At 30.8% G+C, this 21,771-nt stretch overlaps 3 protein-coding genes across 3 annotated transcripts; 2 read left to right on the forward strand and 1 right to left on the reverse strand.

The window, feature by feature from the left end:
• Positions 1-666: 666 nt before the first annotated feature.
• On the reverse strand, positions 667-3,807 carry LOC112592123 (piggyBac transposable element-derived protein 4-like). The gene is made up of 2 exons (XM_025336111.1): positions 3,772-3,807; positions 667-1,614 (listed from the first exon to the last, which is right to left on the reverse strand). Exons 1-2 carry the CDS (start codon positions 3,805-3,807, stop codon positions 676-678), a joined length of 975 nt encoding a protein of 324 aa, XP_025191896.1. The 3' UTR covers positions 667-675.
• Positions 3,808-11,383: 7,576 nt separating this feature from the next.
• On the forward strand, positions 11,384-13,901 carry LOC112592124. The gene is given in 11 exon segments (XM_025336112.1): positions 11,384-11,453; positions 11,456-11,508; positions 11,593-11,634; positions 12,067-12,183; positions 12,359-12,445; positions 12,539-12,694; positions 12,952-13,084; positions 13,289-13,423; positions 13,522-13,676; positions 13,678-13,807; positions 13,810-13,901. Coding segments are annotated over 11 exon segments (1,170 nt in total).
• A 2,858-nt stretch (positions 13,902-16,759) lies between these two features.
• LOC112592125 (zinc finger MYM-type protein 1-like) lies at positions 16,760-20,841 on the forward strand (the record flags this gene model as incomplete). Its single annotated transcript, XM_025336113.1, has 5 exons — positions 16,760-16,859; positions 16,941-17,481; positions 18,417-18,591; positions 19,165-20,239; positions 20,341-20,841. Coding segments are annotated over exons 1-5 (2,392 nt in total), but the record flags the coding sequence as incomplete, so codon positions are not given.
• Positions 20,842-21,771: the final 930 nt, after the last annotated feature.

The following is a 21,771-nucleotide window of genomic DNA, read 5'->3' on the forward strand; positions in this document are numbered from 1 at the left end:
AATAAAAATTATTTTGTATGATAATCTTGAAAGCAAGTTTTGTCTGTCTTGATACTTAAAGGAACTTTACAAGTAGAACAAATCCATTTTGTTCTTTGTGGTTTTTTTTTTAGTTGAACACATAGCACACCTTCTACTACTGTCTTGAATTGGTTGATGTTTAGATTCAGTAAGTCTCAAATGTTTTGAGACATGTGGCTTATGGTTGCTGATTTCAGTATTTGATTAACATCTTTTTTTCACTATGGATGGGGATTGCACATCAACTAATTTTCTAGATAATAAACCTTGGTAGACCTCTCTACGAAAATCTTTATTAGTTAATTTTTTACCATCTGTATCCAATTCTTTGTAAATAATAAATGAATTAATAACACAGCAATCAATAAAATGAAAAAACAGTCTCATATACCACTTATGGCTCTTTCTGTCACACTGGTAATCTTTTTTTAAATGGTCAAAATTGTCAATAAAGTTCATATTTGAATTATAATCCTTCAATGCTAAAGAACATGGAACTTTAGAAGTACTACCATCTTTTTCTTTCCTGTTAACAAATACTTTGTCATCTGGTGAGTGAAGAGAAGATAATATATGAACTGCTTTTCTATCTTTCCATTTATAAAAAGCCAGTCCCATATTGCTTGTTGCCCAATCATAATCGCCTCTTTGCAACTAGTTGTCTCTTGTAAGTGTTGGAAGAAATTTTCGATTTGATCTAACAGTTCCACATGCATATATTTTTTTTGTCAATAGTTTTTCAAAAAGTATATTACTTGAGAAAAAATTGTCCATGTATACAACATGATTTTTATTTTCCAACTCCTTACATAAATCAAGTACTACCCTACCACCAAGACCAGCTTCAATTGTCCCTTCTTTTTTACCTGTATACACTTCAAATTTTAAATTGTACCCAGAACTATCAGATAATATCCACACTTTGTAACCCCTTTTTACTGGCTTATCTATCATATATTGCTTCAGTGAGCTCCGACCCTTGAATTTTACCATAGCTTCATCAACAGCAACACCCCTGTGAGGTCTATATAAATTTAAAAAGTTTTGACCAATATAATCCAATAATGGACGAATTTTATATAGTTTGTCATAGTTGTCTTCCCCTCGTTTTGGTTGAAGTTGATTATTATTGAAATGGATATGAGATAGAAGCCAACTAAATCTTTTTACATTCATCATACTTGATATATTCTTATCGTGCAAATCTGGTGCACTGGACCAGTAGTCCCGATAACTTGGAAGACGTTTAACACTCATGCACATATTTAATCCAATAAAAACTCTAATTTCACCATCATAAGTAGGTGTAAATGGTTTTCCTATCTGTGTGGCATAAAGATTAGTTTGGAAAACTATGTGATCAATCAAGTTTTTATCAAACATTTGGCAAAATATATTATATGGTGATATATCTTCAAGCTCTTCAAAAATTTTAGCTGGTCCACAAGACAAATCATTAGAAAATAATTGAACTGAAGGCATTAATTCTAATTTTCCCCATAAAGGAGGTGTATTTGGAGGTTCAAATGATGGTATTGCTTGTTGAATTGGCTTACTAATTGTTCTAGAAGATCTAGAGGTTCTAGGGTTAGCCTAATTCAATATAAAATATGTTTGTAAATGATACATATACTATATTACCATAATATAATATGTAACCATTCACATTTATAGTATACAGCATATACTTACTATGTACTTATATAGTTAAAAATATATTTTATTAAGTTATTAAGAATATAATATAATTTTTAATGACGAAAACAAACTAACAACTACAGCGTGGAAATATTGAGAACTTTAAACACATATGATTTGAGTCATAAATTCGATAAGTGAACAAAGATAATATTATATCCGATAAAATGTACAATAGATATACCTATGACTAGTTTATATTTTATCGATATTAACAAAAAAAAAACCCCATGAAGCATATACGGCCCGCAGTACAAATATACATTTTGAAAGTGGCCCACTAGTTGAAAAAGGTTGGGCATGCCTGGTCTATCCACACACAAGATAGTTTTGATATAAAATGCAAATTATACATTATACAAAAAAAATATCCCAGAATATATTTATAAATGGAAAGTCGGGTAGGCAATATGAACAACGGGCTCTGGGCCTATAGCCCCACATCAGATTAACAATACAGGACTCACCTCCTCGATGCACAATACATTGTAATATCAGTCTGATGTAGGTTATTTGTTGTGTCACTTTATTTGTGTAATCAAAATAACTTACCTATTCTATTTTATTTTTTAAGTACATACAGATTTATTTTTAATGAAATGAAAACCTTAAATGATAGGGGCATTGTAAAAATGTATAACTAAAAAAAAAAAATGTGTGAATAGACCTTTAACTACTTTAGTTTTGGCTCTAAATTCTGAATCCAAGTACATAAATTATACATTTGTATCTGTATTTATGAATTATTTTTCTAAATACATAGAAGTTGTTGATTTACTTTGTTTTAAAATGAATAAATATTTTCTGTTTGATATAATCATTTATTATAGTAATTTAACAGTCCATGTGATATAGAAATATAAAATATTATATTAAATAAATACACATGTATTATGTACGAGTATAATTAACAAATAATAAATTTAAATAAATTGACAAATTATACAATATAATATCTTCTTTATAAAACATAAAGCATTGTGTTTTCAAATTTATATAATTTTTATTATCAATATTACATACTTATATACCTACATATCACTGTAAAACATATTTGATTGAATGATGAATATGACATGTTTCACATAGGTAAAAAAGATAAAAGTACCTATCTATTTCCTAAATGTACAGTATTGTTGGTTTTTCACATTTTATCTGTTCTCAGTTGAATTAATCCTCTGGATTCCTCAATATTAAATAAATATTTTATTTTATTGTAAATCACAAAAATTGTTTCAACGTTAAATCAATTACAATGTTCTACTCTATTACTGAAAAAATGGATATGTGGTCATGCTTTATAGAAAGTGGAAAAAATAAAAGGAAAGCCGCTCTATTGTACAGCCAACGATTTGGACTTGAGAGGCAAGTTCCTAATTCAAGCATTTTTTTAAGATTGGAAAAAAACTTAAAATCTATAGGAAGTTTCAATAAGAGTAAAAATAGGAAATGTACCAAAACTACTAAAGAATATTCTCAAATTGTGTTACAAAAATTAGAAGAAAATCCTAATACATTTTTAAGAATATTATTGAGTAATTAAATACATATATTGTATATATTTGAGCTTAAGGTATTCCCTGACACAGTAAATCCTCAAACAATTATTGCCTGGTTTCCATATTATGATCATACGTATGCTCCGGTTCATTTTTTGGGCCCATTTAATCTTGACTGATAATCTCCTATTTCCCTTGTGTATGATTTGATTCAGTTCAATTATGTTTTATATTATTTTATTAGATGTGGTTTGTGTTTATTTCACAAACACATTGATGTAATTCTGGCAAACCATGTCTCATTTTTTTTGTGAATCGAGCATAAAATTACCGTTATTTATTAATTATCATGTTTTATTATTATTTGTTTAGAAGAAGTAGGAATTTCATATAGTTCAGTCTAGAAAATTGCGAAAAAAATAAATATATCATCCATTTAAACGAAATACTGTTCAGCATTTAAAATTTGATGATTATGATTGCAAAGATGCTTATTTGAATTCTATCGGCATTTATTATCGTTTATCTACTAATACGTGATAATATCGTATACCAGGAAACAGTAACCAGTGTTATATTGTGTAACCATGATGGTAAATTGTAAAATTTGTAAAATGTTATTTTTATACTTTACATATAGCTGATAAGCTGCGCTGCAGGCTATTCGTTCATTTCACTGACACTCGGTGTTCTGGTGGGAGTGAAGATAGGACACTTTTTTTTTTATCTAATAGTATTGTTTATCTATCTTGTTATTATCAATTATGACCCTAATGGCTAGTGTTACATTGAAATACAATTTCATTTTGACTTCTGGTTTTTACTATTGGGTTTGTAAGATTGCCTAGTAGCAGTAAATTAAACGAATATTGAAACATTAATAAGTCGCAAACGGATTACTCAAATTAAATTCTATAAACGTTAAATTTATTTTTTTCAGTATGTCTATAGATTTTTGTTAACGAAAATAGGTATTGCTATTTGAAAATCAAAAGTTGATAGTGTTTTATCAAATAAGGGAGTAAGTTAAAATTATCAAAATTGTAACACAGTGTAAAAAAGTAAAACCTAGAAAGTTAAAAAAATCATCCTGTATATGGTAAAGAATTCATATCACTTTGTTAACGATATCAATAAAAATAATATACGCTTATAAATAATTATAAATTCACGGTCACCGCCACCGATCCACACACACACACAAACATTATATTTGTCTTAATTATTTTCATATTTTAATTATGTTCGTGAATTATATAATATCATTAATTATTATTTAAATTAATTATCGGCGCGTTATCTGCTGCCGCCGGCTCGCCGGTGCGCATAGATTAACGTGGCCGCCGAAAAAGTCTTGTCTTTTGCCATACGTCGTCGAGTGAAGACCAAACGTCCACATTTTTTTATATATTATTATTATTATATCTTTGTGAAACTCGACGTTATATTTTTCTTTTTTATTTATTATTGTGAGCGCGAATCGACACCTTTTGGGATTATTATATTTATATTGTGCGCGAATCGCCATTAATTTTTTATATTATTATTATTTCGTGTGCGCGAATCGCCACTAATTTGTTATATTATTTGCGTGCGCGAATCGCCAATTCTATTATTTATTATTAATTATATTATATTTTTATATTGTGTTCGTTCCTGTTGTGTGTGTGAGCGTGATTATTATTTTTTATATAGCCATATTTAGGACCAGCTGGCCAGTCTGCGCTCCACAAATTGTGAGTTTTAATAACTGTTATTTATTTATTTATTTATTATTATTATATTATTAAGTATTATTAACATTTATTTAATTGAGCCAAAAGGGCTTTATATTTTTTATATCAATATCCGAGCTTTTAGCTCTAATAGTTTTTTATATATTATAATCGTGTTATTGAGCCAGAAGGGCCTTAACTACCTATTACTATTTATCATATACTTATATTTATTCTGTTTAGCCATAAGGGCTACGCAGTTTATAGCGTTTATTAATTATTATATTATATTTTTGTTGTGGCTTTAATAGCTACTTATCTTATTATATTTTTACATGTTGGGCCAAAAGGGCCGTAATTACTATTAGTATTTTATTTATCATTATTATATATCCTATTACCGTAACAAGTATTACCATTTATTTATATTGAGTTACCTGAGTCCCCTAGTTTTAGTTTACACACATACATATATACACACACATACACACACCACCCACACACTAGCACTCACAGGATTTGCTCGGCGAACCTGTCCACTTCCTGTTGAGTGCTATACACATATATACACAAACACACATAGGCGCACCCAGAGTTTTACATTTGAGTGTGCCCGACCTTTATTTTTATCTATATTCTATATGTATAAATGAATGTAAAAATAAAATATTTCAAATATCCGACACTTTTTTACTAACCAATACTATAACTTATTGTATAATATTTACCTATTGGTAGCTATTAGCGATATACAATATACTATTTTTTTTTCAATTAAAGAAATCAAAAGAAATGGTTATAAATTTACAAGTTAAAATAAATAAAGTTTTGATTATCTACCTCCTGTAACTTGTAAGCTAACTATATTTTATGTAATATGTAAGTAGGTATTGATTATAATAATTTTTTGATTAATTTCATAATACATTAGTTCATAAATCATTATTTTATATTTATTAATAAACTGAAACAACACTAGTATAATTTATTATATTAATTTATAATAACAACCGTCTTTGAAATGGCACAATTCTTTTAAATTCGTCTATAACTTCAGAAGCTTCAACATTGGCCGTTAATTCTTGTTCGACATATAATAACTAATAACATAAGTGATTCCAACCGATCTTGTTTTGTAGTTGACCTTAACTTCGTTTTCACGTGAGTCAGTTTAGAAAACGCTCTTTCGCATGAGCAACTTGTCACGGGATGACAGAAAAAGTTTGAATTGCTGCATTAAAAGCCGTGTAAATTTTATATTTTTCATTTTCTTGCATCCACTGGATCCATCTACTTAATGTTGTTGCTGAATTTCCAGTTAGTACAGTTTGATCTGTTTTTAACAATCTTATTTCTGCCATTAATTCGTCTTGAGAAATTTTGAATTTTTCTTCTAAAACAGCTGCTTCTTCTTTATTTAATTTTAGATTTAAGAGATTTCCCACAGCATTTATAATTTTGATTGTTTCTTGCTGAAATCTTAAATCTAATGACGTTACCATATTATCTAACATTTGATAAAAACACAAACTTCGTAATTCTTCTTCCTTAGTTTCATAATAATGTTCTGTTTTTGCAAATTCATCGAGGCGACTTGATACCTTCCGTTTTTTAACTAATGGAATATCTATTTCTAGTTCTATGCACAAATTTTTTGCTTCATTAAAAATGTTTAGAAACTCTGTCTCATTTCTTAAATTTATAAAAGCTGCTCGAAAAGACTTTATGCTGGCCATAGCATTAATTAGATTAATATTAGGACTTTGCAGCAATTTACTTACTTTAACAATTAATTGAAGTATTGGGTGCATCATTGTTAACCCGAATATAAAATTAAAAGATTTTACTTGATGTAAGAAACCAATTCCTTTAACTTTAACATCACTTTATTTAATTGTTTCAATAATTTCAGTAAGAGCTCTAATGATGGCTGAATAATTAATTTTTATCACGGCAACAGCTTCCGCGCGACAAGCCCATCTAGTCGTGGAAAGAGACTTTAATGTTCTCAATGTTGAACCGATTTCATTAGATATTTTTTCAAAAGTTGCGTGTCGTGAACAACTCCTTTCAATAAATGTGTAAATAAATTGTACAATCCCAAAAAAATCGAAAATTAATCTATTTCCTTTGTCTAGTGTACAAGCATCGACTAAAACTAGGTTCAAACAATGTGCGTAACAATGTACATATACAATATTACTGTTTAATTCTTTACACCTTATCTGAACTCCTGATACACTTCCTGACATGGCTGCCGCGCCATCAAAGCAAACCGATAATACATTCTTCCAATCTACTTTCAATACGGAGAGAACAACTTTTAACTCATTGAAAATAGCTTGGGCATCTACAGATGTAAGTCTGCGAATAGCTACTAAATGTTCTACTGGAGAATTAAGCTTATCATCAAAATATCTCAAAACAATTGCCATTTGTTCATGGTGTCCACAATCACTAGTTTCGTCAGCCATTATTGAAACAAATTTGTTCTGGACGGAATGTGATATTTTTCGTAAAATGATGTTGCTTATGCTGATAATAATGTCGTTTTGGATTTTTCCACTAGTGTATAAAGCATTTTGGGGTCCATTTGTTAGATGATCTTTTAAAGTAGGGTCATATTTCGACACTAAATCTACTAAATCTAAAAACAGTCCTCGTACAATGCTGATTTTACTCTCGTCATGGCCTCTAAATGGTCTACCTCCTTTTGCTAAACAAATAACAATATCAATTAACCTTTCCATTATCTGACGATTTTTTATTTTAACTTGATTTTGCTTTGAAATAAACTCTTCCTTTTGCTCATCTAACAAAATATCAACCGATTTATTTTTTGTATAACTACTCCAAGAAGAAACGCTATGTTGATGGCCTTTAGATTTTTCATGGTTACAGAAACATTCGTTTGCTCTATACCAATGTTTAAATCCCTTTTTTATAAAAGCAAAATCAATATGACCTTTTGTTGTTGGATCGTTTAAACAAAATAGACGACAGTAAAAACAAAATGCAGAATCAAGAACTTTACTATACTCTAACCACGAATACTTATTGTACCATTCGATTTGGAAACTTCTATATTTTGAGCCTATTATTGTTCTAGGAAAATCAAATTTTGGTTGGTAGGGACCTTTGTCAATTCTATCTTTTTTTTCTAATCTCGAAACGGGTATCTCATTTACAGGGTCATCTGCATCACCAAAAATTTGTTTGTTAACAATGTTTGGAGTATTTTTTAGATCTTCATTTTTGTTGCACTTAAATATAAATTTATCCATTTTCTATCTTCAATAGCAAATTTTAATAAAAATTAATTTGAACTGATTTTGAGAAAAACGACATACCTACAACGCAAAATATACCTTAATAATTGATTTTTAGTTTAAATTGTATAGTAAAATAAATCAAGTATCAATGTATAGTATAGGCACCACTGTGTATGTGTATAATGTTTATAGGTATAACCAGTGGCGGCTCGTGCATATGTGCGATGGTGCGGTCGCACTCTCTACAGAAATTAACAATTTAAGTACAAATAAATTTACTATTTAATAAATTTATTATTTAAAAAATAGGTACATATTTTAGTACATATAGTAACAATTAAATATATCATTATTTATTATTAAAATTATTTTCGTAGTTTATTAGGATATCGTTACGAACTCGCCATGTTATTATACGGGTATATGAATAGCTATATTATTATCTATATAGGCCTATGCAACGCTGCAGATTGTGCGACATTATGAATCGCATATAAAAATACCGGTTTCCCGTATAAATTATAGGTATAATATTAATATACGAGTAATAATAATATCATCACGACGGCGGCGCGGCGGCTATAGAATTTTATGATATGCGGTGAATTTTGTCGCTCAAATAGGACGGCAACGACGTGCGGCGTGTTTAATTTTGTATTATGTATTATTTTATCATTTTAATTTTTTGGTGAGTTCTTAAATTTTTTCACCGCACTCCTGTGCTATACTACTACGAGCCGCCACTGGGTATAACTGAGATAATTATATAAAATAGTACTTACATTTAATATTTAAAAGTTCGAGGTTGTTGTACACAAAGTTAACGTCTTAACAATAATATTAAAATGTTACCTAAGGTAGAAATGTATATGAGTACCTAGCTTGAAACACGACGTAACGTTAAATGAAATAGTAAATACCAATAACTATCAAACTATTATTTGTTAATCATCGAGACGTTGACCGTCGTTATCAGCGCGATGTCGGTTTCCGAAAAAAAACAATATTTTTGCGCTAAAAATAGTTACCAGTTGGCCATCACCACTATTGTCTGTTAATCTAAGTTTTTGTGTTGTTGTCGACGACTATAACATTAAATAATTCAATTTATAGTTATTACTTTAGAGACTTATTCTGCGTAATTTAATTTACAAAAAACTGAAATTCAATTAATGAGTTGTTATTAATTTTTTTTTTCTTCATACATTAGGGTGTGCCTTGGCACACCCGGCACACCCTGTAGATCCGCCTATGCAAACACAGGTCGGTCGGTGTGTGACCGTATAATAGCGTATTAATATTTGGTGATCGGGGCGCTCATACTTATAATTAGATGCTCCCGGCCCGGACACACTTAATATACACAATTTATTGCATATTGTTGATGACTATAAAAAGTTTGGTTCCCTCGATAGTTGCTCATGTTTTCCATTTGAAAACTTAATTAAAACTCTAAAAAAAAATGATACGAAAACATGAGAAACCATTGGAGCAAGTCATAAAACGATATTACGAATTTCAAATGTTTGGCGAGTATGAATTAAATACAAGGTCTAGTGTCATAAAATATTTAAAAATATAATGGTGGACTATTGCCCGAAGACTGCATGAAACCTGAATTTAAAATTGCTGTAAAAGATAATATAAAATAATTTTCTGATGCTTACATAGTGTGTACGCCATATCGCCCAAATCTCTTGGTCACGGTATAATCCTTTAATTGTTATTGTTATTGTTATTATTATTATTATTACTTATTATCTTATAACTTATATTCTGATATCGATTATTATATTATTATTTGCACTTTCGGTGACTGCGCTGTCCGGTTTCTGTCACAGAACACGGTACCTATCTGTTGAAATTTGTCACAGAACACGGGACCGGAGTAATGTGACCGCCGAAAAGGCACCTATGAAAGGCCACGCGAACAACGAACGATTACCCATTCCTTTACCAGCATTGTAGTAAGACCTACCCAGGCAGACTTACGCATTGTTGGTAAAGGACTTCCCCGCCTTGACGGATCTTGTTGGACTGTTGTGGTGCGCGTCCAGTGGTTCAACAGTTGGAGTATTCCGGCATTGGATCGGCCGCCCACAGTCAATGAGGCAATAGTCAGAGCTATTCAGGCATTGTCTCGACTGTTAAACAGTCCAACTTAATTCCTCCGTTGTTTCCTATCAGTGCGTTCGTCGTTTATGCGTTTCTTTTTTATTTTAATATATACAATAACTTCTCATCGTAACGTTTATAATTGTAAGTTACATGTTTTTTATTGTGTTTCGTTATTGCGACATTTTATTAAATTATTGTCATTAAGACAACTAAACCGAAAACGTAAATTGTTATACTTTGTCATTGCGACACCATAACCTTTTCCTAAATCAAACACATAGGTTGTACTTTTGGAGGTAAACTTAACATTTTTAAAGTTGTTAATATATGTGTTATGAATCATTAGAAAAATAATTGTGTAATTATTTATAATATCTTATATGTGACTTTTACTTTTGTTTAGAATCCTTAGTAATAGCAAAACAAAAGGCAAAAAGAGCTATGTATATTTCTGATCTTGATGAAGAGGATGATGTTAAATCTAAAATAAAAAAACTTAAATCTTCAATTGATTGTTCTGTTTTTCAGGAAAATATAATAACAAGTAATAAACTAATATTATTTATTAATATAATAATATATATCTACTGTATGATGTATCATATATTTAATTTGTATAATGTTACTTATATACTACCTATTGAAATAGCTAGTGTTCTAATATATATATATATGTTACCGTCGATGTCAGAAATCAGCCATTATCAGTAATGACTAGTCAATATTAAGGGCGGGTTGCATAAAGAACAGTCTGTACATTTGTTACCGGTCCTGTAATTTACCGACTCTGTAAGGTTTTTAATGATTGTGTAAAGTAAACTATTCTCGGGTTGCATAAAGAAATAGTAAATTATTAATAACCGTGGTTACCAAATAAATTAAACGATATTTTTTTGATAAAACGAAACCAAACAATTCTTATCATAATTGATAAAAGTAAATACAAATTATTTTAATTAATTAATATTTATTTTTCGAATTCGAATGTTAATATTGTTATATTTATTCTAAAATTGGAAGTATTGTTATTTTATAGCCGTCTACTGTCGACAATTTTAAAATGTCGAAAGTTTTTGAGAGTACGCTGTTAAAAAAAAATTCAAGAAATAAAAATTTTGATGAAAGAGAAAAAATATGCTCATTGAACTTATTAATCCCTACAAACATATCATTGAAAACATAAAGGTATGTATAACAAATTTAGTTAACAAAACAACAAAATGTTATTAGTGTAGGTACTTATAATATTGATGTATTAATTTGTTTTAGACTGATGCTTCTAGCATTAAACATAAAAGCAAAATATGGGAAGATATTTGATGCGTACCTGGAGGTGGAATGGGACGGCGGGATGTTGAGAGGTAGCAAAATAAGTTAGACACAAGGTGTAAGTTTAATAAAAACGGTATGAGCCGGTTTATTGTGTATTTTAACAGTAAGTTAACAAATTCTGAACACAATGGTGAAAAACACTAGGAGAGATCACTGTTGTCCAGAGAACAAAGGACTCACAGTACAGTTGAACAAATAAAACCCGAGGGTATTGGTTCGCGTACGGCGTATGGTGAAAAACTAACTCCGATCGTCGGACCGGTTCGCGGTATCGGCGGTCAAGACGTTCCGACGCCGTTGATCGTGCGTCGGCGTCGTCCGTCGTCGCTGGCGGTTGGATAGAGAAGTCGTTCCGCGGTTTTCCGCGTAAAGGCCGTTTGAATTCAAACGGAATCTTACGCGGGACCGCGTCATATTGTTATCAAATACAATGATCAGCAAACAACTGGTATTAGAACTGCTAAACAGCTAAAAACCTTATATGACATGGCCAAAAGGCAAGCAAAAAAATCAGTTGGTGATGATAAAGTAAGTTAAAATTTATAGGTAAATACTAAGAACATGTTGCAATTATGTGTGAATTAGCCTGTGTTATTGTTGTTGTCAAGTACAATGATACATCATACATAGTTATGATAAAACTATAATATAATTTACTGTTTAATGAAATAAAAAATATAAGAAAACATTGTATTTAAAATAGGTGTTAATGTATAAAATCATTAAACTATTTACGGATGAGGAACAATCTTTGGTTCTGGACTTGGTCCAATCTCAACGTTCATCTATTGTAAGTTTTTTGTATTCTTGTAAATTATATAGGCACAAGATAAAAAAACAATGTAAGTTCATATATCTGATTTTTTTATTATTATTAACATAGCTTAGTGGCCATCTATTTGAAAAGGATAAAGCATGGTCAAATGTTCTTGAAACATTTAATTTGCATCAAACATCAGGTGTAAAAACAGTAGATGAAATCAAATATTTATTTGAATATTTAAGTAAAACCGCTAAAAGTGAAAATAAAAATAATAAAGTAAGTCCCATTATTACTTAATTTATCCTATCTCCCTCAAAATAACAATTGGTGGTTGACACTCAGTAAAAGTTTTGATTTTAAATATTTGAAATGAAATGTGTTCTAGCATGATTTTCAATTACATGCCATTAATTACAAATTTAATATTTCTGACAACCCATATTACTGTTATGTGAACTCTATGTTTCTATGTCGTAGAAGTGACTGATCTAGATTTAATGTGTATTCTAATTATGTTATTATTTGTATTACAGGTTGAAAGATTTAAAACTGGGGGAGGACAATATAAAAAAAGTGTGAACCAATTAAGCGAGCAAGTAAATGTAGTAATTGAAAATCGAATTACACCGTTAGTAAATGAATTTGATGATGATTATGGCTATGCTGGTAACCTATCAACCAATATTAGTGAATAATAAATATATTATATGTTATATTTATATTACTGTATTAAAGTAATTTTATCATTTACAAAAAATCTAAAATTAAAGGATTTTAATAATTCATAGAATCAAAAAATATGTATACCTACTATCTATTGTATTAATTTCAAAATATTTTAGTAATTTATATGAGTTTTTTACATTTAAGATCCAATAAACGCTGATAGATGTGTTCAAAATGTACAAGATGATGTGGAAATTATTGAATTTGAAGATTGAGTAGAAGAAATTGATATCACAGTAGATGATTTAACTCATAATTCCCATAAAAAAGTGGATTGGGGTATATAAATTTTATTTTTTATGTTTAACTATTGGGCTTTACCTATGTAAAGGTCTTATAAATGTATAAATGTATTAACTTATCTATAATTTTTTAAGGTATATTTAATATAGAACGTGAAACATCTACATTCAATAACAGTTACCAGTCACCAGAAATAAATTTGTCTAGTAATTTAAAAACAAAAAAAGATTCTGCGGTTAAACGAAGTTCATCACAAAAATCTATCTGTGATGGTCTACAAGAGTTGGCAAAAAAAAAAAATTAACAAAGCATGTACACAACAAAAATTTTCATCAGATATCCAAGACATAAAAATTAAAAAAGCAATGATAGAATTAGAAACGGCAGAAACTACACTGCAAATAGTTAAGACTGAACTCGCTACAAAAAATTAGAATTGGATTCAAAAACAAAACAAATTAAATTGCAAGAAGATATTTTAAATTTACAAAAACAAAAGCTATTGGAAAATTAGCTTTTAATGAGTTTGTTGTTATTATTTAACCTAAAGAAATTATATTTATAATACTCTAGAATATAATACTGTATTAATAATTATTTATACTAAAAAGAATTATGTTTTTGTTATAATATTATTATCAATATTATTTTGTTATTATTCGTACTAAAATACATAGGTACATAATTTACCTATGTTGTATATCAATTATATATTATTTAATAAAGGAAATTTTTTTAGTTCTTAGTTATTTTTTTGTGATATTGTAACCATGGTGACCTTATATAATATAATTATCGCCGCACTCAGCTTTAATAATAATAATATTAAGGTGCCTTTACGGCAGGAAGGCAGGCACCCAAAAGTGCTGCACTGCCAACCACAAATATAATAATAATAATAAAAAAAAAAATGTAGTTAAAGTTGGTGGTAATTGGTTTATAGAAATTCAAAATAGAAAATATTCAACAATATAATATATATATTATAAAAATAATAACACTTTTAGTCCTCACACAATGGCTCAGGTTTTATGAGAATAAACAAATTTAATAATAAAGAAAATAATATGTGGCCATGTGTATAATAATAATATGCAAAATAATATATATGTAATAATAATAATTTAGATAATAATAATCCATGAATGTGTAAATAATAATGAATATAATAATACTGTCTATGGACCCGTCGGTCCTATAGTGCGGTCCACGAAAAGTAGGCCGCGATCATCACGCGCCTACCGGCCGATTTACGGTACGGGTTTCCAAACGTTTTCCCGCCTAATATATTTTCAAATCATCTAATGTAAGTACAATATAATTTAAAAAAAAAATATCATATTAAAGTAAACATTAGACTATATTATTCCATATTTTTTTTTTACACTTTTTATAATAAAATAATAATAATAATACTCCCAAACGGAGAACCCCTGGTTTCACTAAAAACGGCCAGTAGGCGCGTGACGATCGCGACCCACTTTTCGTGGACCGCATTATAGTAATAGGAAACACAAATATTTGGTCGACCAATACTCACATGTGGCTATGTCAGGTAATGCGCGCACCGGTTACATAATAATAAATTAATACAATGAAAAATAACAGCCGCGTGCGTGATTATCTAGCCACAGCCACCAACGATGAACTCAAACAAGATGAATACACTGAATGCAGCCGGGACAGGATCTTTAGCAAACGCTACTGTCCCCACGTGCCACGAGGTACACCAAAACACGTTGAATCACTACACAAATCGCTGGTAATTTTGACCACCCTAAAACTGGGGAAAACAAATTAGCGATGGCAATACAATTGCAAATGAACGATAATTACCAGACGATTAATCACAAATTCAACAACAACGTGGTTTGGGACGACTGCAAACAACACATGAAAACTAATGAATACTGAAACACACACGATGCTGAAGAAAAAAGAGTGATTTTGAATTCACAACTGACATGCAAAAGAAAACTAGATGAATGGGCTTTCAGTGTCACCACACTAAACAATGAAAACTGGAAAGACTGAGAACTTTGTGACACTGAAAGCGTTACTAGAAAACAAGTAACTTTGAAGTTTGAACATTAACGAATCTTTGAAAACATGAACTGATAATGATTCCACAGCTGGCCGGTCGCACACGAATGCTTGATAAGCATCGCCGACGAAGGCTGCAACTGTGGAACGCACCGTTACGTGCACATGAAAATGATAACATAAAAACAAATGAAATGAAATGAAACATGCAAAATTGAATACCAACAATAATAATGAGTCTTGTTGCATAGACACATCATTGAGAGTGAAATTACAGTTACAAGTTTTCATATTTAATAGGAATTATATATAAAAATAATTGAAAAAAAAATTTAATTAAATACAGTCTCAATTAATGTTTGGCGTACTATATTTCCAGTTTGTTGTACAGGGTAAACTGGAACTTGTCGAAGCAAATTTTCATTTAGGAGAGTATCACCTATAGGTAAGGGATCATTAGCATTAATCAACATATTATGTAACACTGCTGTGGCGATGATTGTGAGCAAAGTAGTTGGTATTTGTGTCTGAATACCAACAGACAGTACTAGGAACCTTCTTTTCCACTCACCAAATGTTCGTTCTATAACATTTCTGGTACCGATATGAGCTTTTTAGAAAATATAAAAAATGTATTGCTTTAACTAGAACAACTAAACAACTAATAATGGTTGTCATTTATGAGACACATTTTGTTTTTTCTAACCTGATAACGTTTTTCTGCTTCGGTAATTGGATTAGCAAGAGGGGTCATCAAATAGTTTCTGCATGCGTAACCTCCATCTCCTAGAAGTAGAGCATCTCCAAGTTCATGATTTTCAAATTGTGCTCTCAATAGTGAATTGTCAAATATGGTAGAATCATGAACCGTGTTGCAAGACTTCTGGTTTCCCGACATAAGAAGATACGTGAAGCTACACATCTGGGCATGTTTTGAGTGTTTATTAACGTGCGTGCTCAGAGGTAAACACCCAGGTCTGTTACACCCAATACCTATTGGGAAAAGACCGTTTGGACTGTTCATGTGGACCATGTTGGACCTTTCATAACGGCTCCGGGTGACTCAAGTACATTTTGGTCTTGGACAACATGACCAAATATGTAACGTTGTATGCAGTACCTAACACCAGATCTGAACCGCTTATAAAATGTGTGCGGCAGTTTGTGAAGGAGTATGGGTTACCCGGACAGCTGATCACCGACCGTGGGACATGTTATATTTCTGGTGCGTTTGAGGACTATTGTACGGCCTAGGGAATTAAGTTGATATGGACGTCGTCTCGACATCCTCAAGCCAATGGTCAGGTGGAGAGAACACATAGTGTGGTGATGGCTATACTAATGACGGCGGAAGGAGCTGGCTGTGAGTGGGCCAAGATGTTGCCAGAAGTTCAACGTATACTCAACAACAGCGAGACCAAGGTGACTGGTACGACCCCATTTGAAATACTCCATGGGTATCGTCCTAGGTTTGAGTAAGGAGCTCTGCTTGTCCTGTCTGCTACGAAAGATGATTGGTCACCGCCCGAAGAATTTCAGGCCCGAGTACGTGAAAATATGGAGTTAGAAAACAAGAGAAGGAAGACGGCTTACGATATGCACCGTCATGACAACATACACTACACGGTAGGAGAGATTGTTGTAATGAGGAGGGCATCCAATTGCACTGGGGAGTCGACCAAGATACAAGACAAGTATCGGGGTCCGTTGGTGGTGACGGAAGTGCTGTCGTCAGATGTCTACAGAGTGACCGAGCTGAACACTACTAAAGGAAGTCGGTTTGCGACAACAGCTCACGTTTCCCAACTGAAGTCTTGGAAGTTACCAGCTGATGATGAAGTGGAAGGAGATCAGGGTGAGCCAGAGACGGAGTTGCCGTCTGATCATGAAGAGGAAGGAGAACTAGGTGACCTTAGAAGTGAATTGACTAACGTTGAGGAACTACTTCCACCGGATTCCCGAATGTCTGTCGCACCAGGTGCTTCTAATCCTGATGATAGGCGTTCCCAGCGTGTGGTACGTAAACCTGCCTGGATGAGGGATTATACATGGTAAGACTGAAATTATTCCCTAACTGTGACTATTGTAAATTTTGTTCCTGACTATAATTTAATTATTACTATTGAAAAATTATGTTCCTGACCATGTTCAGAATTACTACTGTTGATATTTATATTTTTTTTTTATTATATATATATATATAAATTATGTTGTGTTATGCTGACGAGTTAGTCATTTGTTACTACTATTGAACTTTTTATATAATGTATTGTATTAAGCCTATGAGTTAATTGTCTATTTAACTGTTAATTCGTTTTATTTCTTTTTATATATTTTGTTAGTATGTCTTGATGTTACCGTTGTTTTGTTAGAATTCAACAAAGAATGTACTGTTTTATGATATAATAATTTTTTTTTTTATATGTAATTGCTGTATAATTATTAACTGGTAAGAAAATTATGAAATTTTAAGAGTTGAGTATGAGTTATGACATCTGTCGAGCACGACAGAACGCCAGGATCGTCGCTTGTAAACTCCTCTAGATGGCGGGTCGGTCTTGCTGACGCGGGACCGTCCCCTGTCATTGGAGCGGGAGGACTGGCCGGGTGGCGCTGACGCGGTGTAGAAGTAGTTATGTCGTCGTCGTCGTTTCTAACGTACGTTTGACGCTTTTTCGTGGTTGTTGTTTTATATTATATTGTATGACTAAAGGATATGTTATTGTTTTTATATATTTACGCATTGGACTGAATAAACGAGTATGATATAATCAAACTACGTTAGTGTTTCTTTTTTTTTTAAATTGGAGAAGTTAACACAAATGTCTTAATAGTTAATATACGTTAAAGTTTATGTAGGTTTTATCATTAATAAGCGTTTTACCATAAAATAGTACGAGTTATGCATTTTATCGATTCTTAAATTTTAATACGAAATTGAAAATTTAATATGAAATACTATCATTATGAAACGTTCTAAATTAAGTGGAGACAAATATAGGAAATTGGCCAAGGAAAAATTGGAAAAACAAAGATTGGCTTTAGAAAATGTCCCGAAAATTAATACATTATTTAATAAGGAAGTAATTACGTCAGTAAGTGTAAGTCCAAAAATATCTTCTAGTGTCATAGATTTGGGGGATATTAAAACAGTACAGAATGTAAATGAAAAAAATAATACTTATTTTAATGACAGTACAGAGATAGAGTTACAAAATAAAACTAAAACAAGTATTTTTAGTAAAGATCTTTCTCAATGAATACGAACAGCCGACTTTATTCACTTTGTGGCATCACATGGTGTTGATCAAAATATGAACTCAGACTTTTCAAACTCCAAACGGATATACTCTGACCAAAGTAGATATTTAACTAAATCTATGTTCTATAGGATATTATCAAACAATGAAAAAATTCTTAGAACGTGGTTAGTTTACCCAGAAATTAAAGGGACTGTATTTTGCGCACCGTGTTGGTTATTTCGTGACGACTCTGATTTGGCTACTACAGGTTTTAATGTCTGGAAAAACGTTTGTTCGAGGTTAAAATAACATGAAAATTCTATAAATCATAAAAACTGTTTGATTCAAATACAAGACATCAATCAAACTAAGGAAAGAGTAGATTCAAGATTAATGAATCAAATTGATGGGGAAAAAAACTATCGGAAAAATATTTTATTTCGAATTGTTACCGTAGTTAAATCACTTGCCTTACGGTGACTCCCTTTTCAGGGTGACAACGAGTTAATTGGTTCTTCGAAAAATGGAAATTTTCTTATGTCAATAGAATTAATATCTGAATTCGATCCATTTTTGGCCCAACATATTAATAAATACGGTAATGCTGGTCGAGGATCAACATCATATTTATCATCAACTGTTTTTGAAGAAGTAATTTCTATAATGGCGGAAAAAGTAAACAAATATTCTGTTGATGAAATTAAACGTAGAAAATACTTTTCCATTATAGTTGATTCAACTCCTGACATTACACACATTGATCAGCTTTCCTTTATTGTGAGATATGTAAATGACCAAGGTCTACCAGTTGAACGATTTCTTGAATTTATACCAAAAGCGGGTCATAAGTCTGCAGAGTTATTTGATGTAGTCAATGATCTCATAAAACGTTACGGTTTGGATTGGTCCAACTGTAGGGGACAATCATATGACAACGCTAATAATATGTCCGGCAGTTATTCAGATCTCCAAGCACGAGTTAAAGAAATAAATAATTTAATATATTTTGTTCCATGTGCGGCACATTCGCTAAATTTAGTTGGAACGCACGCTGTAGATGGTTCAAAAGAAGCAGTTAAATATTTTGGATTAATGCAACATTATTTGTTTACGTTCTTTACTATTTCAACTCATCGTTGGGAAATACTCAGTAATAATTTGAAACCGGGAACTCATACGTTGAAACATCCATCATTTACAAGATGGTCATCAAGAGATGCAGCTTGTTTGAGTATAAATGAAAATTGGTCTGAAATTATCAATGCCTTAACATATATAATGAATGCTACTACAGAAAATAATATGACTCGAAACGATTCACAACGACTATTAAATAAACTCCAATCATTAGAGACTTGCTTTATGTCTATATTATGGGGTTTTCTATTGAACAGATTAAATGTAGTTAGTGAGAAGTTACAAAAAGTTGAAATAGATTGTGGTCTAGTGGTTGAGCTTTACGATTCTTTAATTCAACTTATTACAAATACTCGTGAAAATGTTGATGAATTTGAAAAAAAAGCAATTGAAAAATCTGTTACAAAAGAATATAAAGATTTAAAAACTCGTAAAAAAATTAAATCAATTTTTATGATGAAACTCGACATAATGATTTGATTACTTCTGGAAGAGAAAAATTTTAAATTGATACCTTTTTAGTAATTTTAGATCATTTATTGAATGAACTTAACAAGAGAAGAGCTGCGTATCAAATTTTTTTTTTTCCATTTGCTTTTATTGTCATGCTTGAACGTCTATCACATGATGATATTGTTAAAGGAGCTACACAACTTAATGAAATATACCATGATGATATGGATTTAAATGAATTAATCAATGAATGTTTACATTTAAAAGCACACATAATACAACTGGCTGACGATAAGCAAAACAATGTTCCCAAACTTCTTCAAATTTTACATGAAAAAAACTTAATTTCAATATATCCCAACATCGAAATAGCACTCAGAATATATACATCTACTGCGGTGACTAACTGTTCAGCTGAATATTCTTTTTCTTGCTTGAAAAGAATAAAAAATTATCTCCGATCAACGATGTCACAAGATCGATTAAATGCACTTGCTATACTAAGTATTGAACATGAATTAACTAATCAGTTATCATATGACGACATCATAGAAGACTTTGCGAAAAAAAAATCAAGACGTAAGACTATAATCTGAAGAATATGAAAAATAATTATTTGTTCGCATTTTTTTTTTTTTTTGTAATATGCTTAAAGAGTTTTCATTCATTAATAAATAATAATATTATTGATTTTATGTTTTTATTTTATTAATGATCATTTTTTATATGGAGTGTGGAGAGTTTTTACGTATCACTTACAGAAGTAAAATATCAATACCTATGAAAGTTAGGCGGTAAATTTATTTCAGCCTATGGGTGGCAAAAACCTTAATCCGGCCCGCGTATTTACGTTCTGTACATGAATCTAGCACTCGGTGCCAAATCAGGTTACGTATTGGTTAATCTTACAGCACCTAAATAGTAATGCACCTATGACAATTATAAGAGGTACTTATTTGAGATAAGTACGAACTCAGTGTATAAAATATATAAATGTATAAAATTCCCAATTGATTTTTGCTATCGCTCTATCGCTTCGCATTATCAAACGTAATTATTATTACATTACCTACAATCTACAACATAATATTATACCCCAGCCACAGGTCGAAAGTTATAAATGTGATGACAAGTTATAACAAATTAATGGTTAAATACATAGGTACATAAATTGAACTATTTAATAATAAATGAGGTAAAAATGTAATATAATATAATGTGTACAAGTGTGTAAAATGTGTGACGTTTTAATAAATATTAAATGACGTAAGAAATGTATATGAATATAATTCTTCTTTAGCTATAATAATATACAAAATTAAAAATAATATATTAATAATACTTAATTACAAACACTAACATTATTTTATTATTATGTTGATGTACTACGCCGTCATACACAAATTATATTTACAAATACTTATTTTATAATATTTATATGACGATTGCGTAAAGTGCCAAACTCGTGTATAAACGGAACAGAAATTACAACTCCGGATTATACGTTGA

Source organism: Melanaphis sacchari, unplaced genomic scaffold (genome assembly GCF_002803265.2).
Source record: "Melanaphis sacchari strain LSU unplaced genomic scaffold, SCAv2.0 Contig1590_pilon_pilon, whole genome shotgun sequence".
NCBI classification, from domain to species: domain Eukaryota; kingdom Metazoa; phylum Arthropoda; class Insecta; order Hemiptera; family Aphididae; genus Melanaphis; species Melanaphis sacchari.